The sequence below is a fragment of the Alosa pseudoharengus genome, unplaced genomic scaffold (assembly GCF_046254945.1).
Source record: "Alosa pseudoharengus isolate Yale_2024_CS ecotype anadromous, Long Island Sound unplaced genomic scaffold, YU_APseudo_1.1 YU_APseudo_1.1_scf_3, whole genome shotgun sequence".
Lineage (NCBI taxonomy): Eukaryota > Metazoa > Chordata > Actinopteri > Clupeiformes > Clupeidae > Alosa > Alosa pseudoharengus.
This window is the reverse complement of record NW_027468718.1, coordinates 36436466-36443771: the sequence shown is the minus strand read 5'-3', so window position 1 is coordinate 36443771 and position 7306 is coordinate 36436466. Positions and strand designations below refer to the sequence as shown.

Below are 7306 nucleotides of genomic sequence, written 5' to 3'. Positions count from 1 at the left end.
TGCCGTGCCAACATACGCCATCTGTAAGGATGTGTTGTCAGCCTGGCACAGAAGTGGGGCAGGGGGTGACAGTCACAACTCCCTTTCAATGAGAATCACACATACAAATGAGCTTGTGTGTGTGTGTGTGTGTGTGGGTGTGTGTATGTATATTTTACATAATACACAGGCAGACAGACACCAGTAATATGAACAAAATTGGCAAAGGTTGCATGCCCACACACATAATGTTTACTTAAGGTCAAATACACATAATGTTTACTTAAGGTCAAATACAATGATGACACACACACACACACACACACACACACACACACACACACATATATATATACAGTATACACACACACACAATCACTCACAAAGCCACACTGTCACATAATCCATTTATATGTCCGCATACAGTACTCATAAATGCATTAATACATCCCAAACTCCCTTTACAATCACACAGCATGTCAATCAAACACAGTTTGTCTTTGTGTGTAACCTAAACCAGTGCACACACACACACATTCACACAATCTTTGACTTTCACCCTCTTTTACTCAGTCTGAATAGCTATGAGAGGCGTTTCAGATAAATCGATAAGATCACACACACTGCTGTCCCTCCCATAGGAGAACTGTGCCTAGTCCTCCGCCAGAACCAATTTCATGGTCACAGAGCACTCCTGATTTACAGAGAAAAAACAGCTGTTCGGTTCCGCGCACCTCCATTTGGGATGCAATTTTGAGCTTGGCCTGTCATCTAAGCAGCCTGTGAAGTGAAATATGTATTCCATCTCTCTTTCTTTTTATTTGGAGGATTTGTTGGTTACATGCGATAATAACAGGCAGGCAACACCAGGCATGTAACTGAAGTGTTTCCTTCACGGAACGTATGCCACAACAATTAGCTTCCACTAGAATCAATGGATCAGGCTACTCCAGGCGTGAGAGGCACGTACATTAACAAACATTAGTCCAGTCTTCTAAAACTATTTTTATGCTCCACAAACAGAATGCTTCAGTTACGTGCCTGCTTGTAACAGATGTAAAAAAATACATGTCCTCCGAATTCGCCACGACACTGGCGGATGAGCATCACAGAGGCGGTGGCCACAGGCTCTTCTCTGAGGCGACATCATGTCACGTCACATCACCCTGACTCACACACGCGTACCCATGTCAGACACACACACACACACACGCACGCACACACACGCGCACGCACGCACACCACAGCAATATGGCTGTCAGACAGCCTTCCCCCTCACAGTCACTGAGCGGAGAACAGGCTGGAACTGCACTGCTGCTACACATGGAGAATGCAACATTCTGCACTAGAATAAACAGCACTGACATGGAGAATGCAACATTCTGCACTAGAATAAACAGCTACTCACTGACAGAAAGAATGCAACATTCTGCACTAGAATAAACAGCACTGACATGGAGAATGCAACATTCTGCACTAGAATAAACAGCTACTCACTGACAGAAAGAATGCAACATTCTGCACTAGAATAAACAGCTACTCACTGACAGAAAGAATGCAACATTCTGCACTAGAATAAACAGCTACTCACTGACAGAAAGAATGCAACATTCTGCACTAGAATAAACGGCTACTCACTGACAGAAAGAATGCAACATTCTGCACTAGAATAAACGGCTACTCACTGACAGAAAGAATGCAACATTCTGCACTAGAATAAACGGCTACTCACTGACAGAAAGAATGCAACATTCTGCACTAGAATAAACAGCTACTCACTGACAGAAAGAATGCAACATTCTGCACTAGAATAAACAGCTACTCACTGACAGAAAGAATGCAACATTCTGCACTAGAATAAACAGCTACTCACTGACAGAAAGAATGCAACATTCTGCACTAGAATAAACAGCTACTCACTGACAGAAAGAATGCAACATTCTGCACTAGAATAAACAGTTACTCACTGACAGAAAGACAATGACATTTCTCCTATAAGTGCTGTTAATTTGTAATGTATTCTTACTAATATAATACAGTAACTGTATAATCTGCATTTGCAGTAACTGTAACATTAGTAATCATAAGAACTGACTGAGTAAAATAATGGTGGTATAATTCACTGCAATAGAAGATTTATTTATTCATTGTTGTAGTATTTATTGTTACCTAAGGTCTCCTCTGTGTTGTAGTATTTATTGTTACCTAAGGTCTCCTCTGTGTTGTAGTATTTATTGTTATCTAAGGTCTCCTCTGCATTGTAGTATTTACATGTATTGTTATCTAAGGTCTCCTCTGTGTTGTAGTATTTATTGTTGTAGTATTTATTGTTATCTAAGGTCTCCTCTGCATTGTAATTTGAATGTTATTCCTCATTTTGGATAAAAAGCATCTGCTTAATGAATAAATGTAATGTAAAAGATCTAATGGCAGCATTAGCAGAAGTAATAGCTGTATTGACTGAATCCTTCATTTCTCCACATTTCTCCAGATCAGCATGATGTCATGTCCTTCTGTTAGCCCAAATTCCTCCAAACAGGGAGAGACCATATGCTCCAACTGGAGCCAGGCTCAGTGCCGTGAGTGTTGTTTGGAGCCAGACTCCGTAGTAAACAGAAGAATCGGCAGGGTCTGCCCACAACACACTAATTTTTACTTCAATCTCCACTCTTTACTTCCACATGGTTCCTTCAGTTTGAAATGGACGTCTGCTCTTCATGCTTCATACAGTGATTGTGTGTGTTTTCATGTTGTTATTTTTGTTTATAGTCCTGCTTTCTTCCAGTACTTGAGTTGAGTATTGCTACAGTATATCATGTTTTACTTTTTAATCGTTGCGCTCTATTTACTGTTATTGTGCTATACAGTATACAAGGGCCCTCCCGTCTGGTTGTTGAAGTCCAGAGACAACATTAACTGTCGTCACAGACATAAACAGCTTACATTCAATGCCGTGTCCAATGTAACACCCCCCCCCCCCCCCGGGACAGTACATCAGATTTGTGCTGGCCCCTTGTATAAATTTACTGGCCCAAAAAAGTCACTCTCTCTTTATTTTAATAGCCTCACATGCTTAGCGTCGACCAGCTAGCATTACTGATGAGCTGAGCTGGCTTGTGCTGGTGACTGGTGAAAAGGCTGCGGGCCTGTGACAGACCAACCAACTTGCCTGCCGTGCTCTTTTCCTTGCCCCGGGCCAGCGAGCCATTGCTTATGTCAATGTGTTATTTTACCGTCATTTGGCTTTTTCACCATCACTGTGCTGAACAGCCACCCAGGCCGATTTCTTTGGGCTTGTTTGCCTCTTATCGTTAGGACAACGGAGAGAGACAAGGAGTGAGTGCGGGAGAGGGTCAGAAGGAAATTACTGCAGTCCGGAATCAAACTTGGGTCCCCGTGGGCATTAAGACCCAGATGTGGTACGGTGCTGTTCCCCTTTTTAAGTATATTTAAGTATATTTACTGTATACACTATACCAGTGTTTTTCAACCTTTTTTGAGCCACGGTACATTTTTTATATTAAAAAAATCCTGCGGCACACCACCAACCAAAAATGTAACAGAATTACACACTGTGGCCTAATATAGTAAAAATAATGACAATTTAGTCTCTTATTTGTTTACAGTTCAGTTCAGAGTCTGCATTTTTTCTTTTCAAGGAGGCCTATTTATTTATGTTTAGCCTATTGATTTGCTGTTTTAGGCCCTACGTCTTTTCACCCATATTAGAAAGCTAGATACCGGACTGTCTGTTGAGTTCTAGCCTATTAAGTGGCATAGGCTACATGAACGCGGCCGTCATATTGCTGGAGGCAAGCACCTACACGCTCTGGGCAACACTAGCTGACAATCAGAGACACCTGTCTGATTTTCAATCAGAGACACCTGTTTCTCCATTGGTCTCCACTAATATGCCCCCATGATGGCATCGCTATTTACGTATGTTCTTGAGCCCAATGCGTTATCTAGCTTTCCAATATATATATTATACTATACTATACTATACTATACTATACTATACTATACTATATTATACTATACTATACCATACTATATGGTCTATTAGTATACTACTATATTGATTGGTTTGTGCCACAGCTCCTGCCCTTTTTTACCTCTTCTTGATGAGGTCCAGTGCAGAGCCCAGCAGGCCGTCCCTCATGCTGTAGATCTTAGCGCCGTAGCTGGACAGGTCGGCCCCCTCGAGCAGCAGGGCGGGGCAGCAGCTGGACGGGGCTTCGCCACTCTCCTTACGCGACGGGAACGGGCCCAGCGGCCCCTCTACCACCTCCGACCCGGAGGAGGAGGAGGAGGAGGTGCAGGCAGAGGGTTCTGTTGCCCCATCGGCACCACCGCCACCGCTGCCGCTGCTGCTGTTGTTGCTGTTATTGTCACTGCCGTGGGCAGATGGAGGGGCAGATGTGGAGGGCAGTGGGGAGCGCGGTGCGGGGCCGGTGCAGATGGGGGCAGTTGTAGTTGAGAGTGAGGTGGTGGAGGAGGTGGTGGAGATTAGGGCTGATGGAGCCAAGCTGGGGTTAGAAGGGGCCTCTAGGGGGCGCTCCAGAGTCTGATTTGGGATTTGGTCTTGGCTCTGGTTCTGGGACTGAGACTGGACGTGAATGTTCTCATGTGTATGCTTCAGAACCGGACCTTGGGTTTGGTTTTGCGTTTGAGCATTGGGATCACAGACAGTGTCTGTTTGCTTAGTCTCTGGGATTGTCTGTTCGGCGTCTTTGTCTTTGTCTCGGTCTTCATTGTCTTGATCCGTGTCCATGTCCTGGTGACTGCTGTGTCGCCCGTCCTGCTCATCACTGGTGCCTTGTCCACTCTGTGCACAGCTGTTCCTCTCACTCTGGCTGCAGTTCCCATTTTGGCCAGAGGAGGGTGCTGTTGCGGTGACTGGCTGACCGTGTCCACTCTCCTTCTGCCGCATCCTCTTGAACTCCTCGAACGTGGGGATGTGAAGGCGCCCCATGGGGGGTCTCTTGCGCTCGGGAGTGGAGTGATTCGACCCTCCACCACCACCAACACTGCCCCCTCGTGGCTCGGAGGTGAACGAGCGGCTCATGTTCCCGTTCTGGGGGTCCTGCGGAGGGGCGGCGGGGGGAGTCACGTGCATCGCCAGGTTGGGGCTGCTGTTCTGCCTGCGCAGCTGCAGCCGCCGGAGCACTTCCTGTTTGATCTCCTCGGGGCTGGTGATGCGTCGGGCGCTCAGCGCGCGGGACCCCGCCTCCTTCTCCCTGCCCCAGCCCCAGGCGGGTGCGTACGTGGATGCCGTGACCGTGACGGGGACTCCGTTTCCGGGGGCCACTTGAGGCCGAAGCGGCTTCAGGGGCTCGGCTGCGCGGGCGCTCTGCAGGCGCAGTTTGTCGCGCAGGCCTTTGCGCGCGCTCCCGTTGGCCGCCCACTCCTCCAGGGCGCCGGCCGGCGGGAACATCCACGGCGGGAAGAGCTGCGGCAGGTCTCGGCGCGTCAGCGCACGCCGCGGGTAGAACGCCAGGCTCTCTGGGTTCGGCGGAGAGCAGCCCGCGTGAAACTGCCCGCCGTCATCGCCACCGCCACCGTCGTCGTCGTCCTCGGCCTGGCCGCCGTCGTACCAGTGGCTCGTGGTGGACGTGCAGTGCAGGATGAACTCACTGTCCACGCTGCGGTACGGCACGCCATAAAGGCTGGGGTCAGACACGGCCCAGTTCAGGTTCTCCATGCTACGGTACAGCCTGCTGCTACCGCTACCACTGCTACTGGTGCTGGTGCTGGTGCTGTTCACATAGGCCCTGAAAGCCTGCTGCTGCTGCTGCTGCTGCTTGGCCCTGGGGCTGGGTGGGGTGCCACTGCCCCCGGTGGTGTGCCTGGGAGAAGGAGGCCCCATGCTGCTTGAAGAACAGTACCGCAGGCCCAGGCTGCCTAGGAGGCTACTGGGGGGACACTGGCCCAGGGAGGGGGCCTCGAGGCTGGGGTAGGGCGCGTGTGCGTGGGGGGACCCTGGGTGGTGGTGGGGGAAGGCCTGCAGGTCGGGGAGGCAGCGCTCCAGGTCCATGCTGTAGCCCGGAGGAGGGGTGGCAGCGGGGGGGAGGTCACATGGCGCGGCGGACGCCTTCACATCAGGCATGACGCGCACTGCTGCTGCTGTTGATGGACCGCACCGACCGAGGCTGCTGGGAGGGGAACTGGGACCGAAGCCCTGAGGACACACACACACACACACACACAGACACAGGTTAGCATGGACCATGGACACACACACACACAGGTAAATAAACATGGACACACAAACACACATACAGGTAAATATAAATATAGGTACACTGTCCCTCTCTCACACACACAGAAAAAAAACTATGGACACCACAGATATGAACACATACACACACACACACACACACACACACAGACACACACACACACAGACACACACACACACACACACACTCATGCATACATACATGTAATGTATTGAATGCATTGACTGAATGTATTGTATATCTCTGGGTCCCTTGGGCTCCATAGTTTGCTCAGAGATATACAATACATTCAGTCAATCAAACATATATATGGCATAGCACACACACAGACTCACAACATCATAAAATCCCGGGGTGGGGGGGTGGGGGGGGTTGCTGTGAGTAGAGGTGGTTGATCCTACACACACATTTCATGATCTAATAACCTCACACATGAATACATACATATCAAGTCACTCTCCCTCTTTCTCAAAGACAAATAAAAGGCTTGAATACACAGCAAATAAACCATAAAATGCACATCCACACACACACATATACATGCTTATGCACACACACACACACACTTAAATCACAAACCACCCTTGCAGGTGCGCGCGCACACACACACACACACACAGTGTTATGTCTGGCATCAGGACAGCCCCACACAGTGACATCTACGGACCATCTAAACATGAATTATTCACTGCCTCCAAAGGCTTGTGCAAGAACTCATCTGTCACGACGCAGCGAGAGGAACCAGCCAGAGAGACATCAAAAGAATCGCTTAGGGACCGTTCGTTATTTATAAACGGGGTCACCGGAGGAAAATAGGGGAGGGTCATGTCTTTTTATTCTTTGCTGAGGGGAGGGTCACCTAACTTTTTTTTGTCTAGGAAGGGGGGTCACCCATCTTTTAATGAAAACAGCAAAAATCAAAGTGGCTTATTTGATTGTTGATTTCTGTCGCCATAACGTTCTCTTTCGTTCCATAGCTCTGTCAACATTGAACAATGAAAATAAGGGAGATTTCCCGGGTTTCTCACGCAAAATACGGAAAATGTCAACATCCGTCCCCATTAACGTTGGAAGGGTTGGAGCAA

General features: G+C 48.5%; 1 protein-coding gene across 1 annotated transcript in view; it reads right to left on the bottom strand.

Annotated features, from left to right (window-relative positions):
• Nucleotides 1–6016, bottom strand: part of arhgef49 (Rho guanine nucleotide exchange factor 49) — a 21988-nt gene extending 15972 nt beyond the window's left edge. Inside the window, exon 1 of the mRNA XM_076262853.1 lies at nucleotides 4095–6016. Coding sequence (XP_076118968.1) covers nucleotides 4095–6016 — 1922 coding nt within the window. The remainder of the gene's footprint in view (nucleotides 1–4094) is intronic.
• Nucleotides 6017–7306: the final 1290 nt, after the last annotated feature.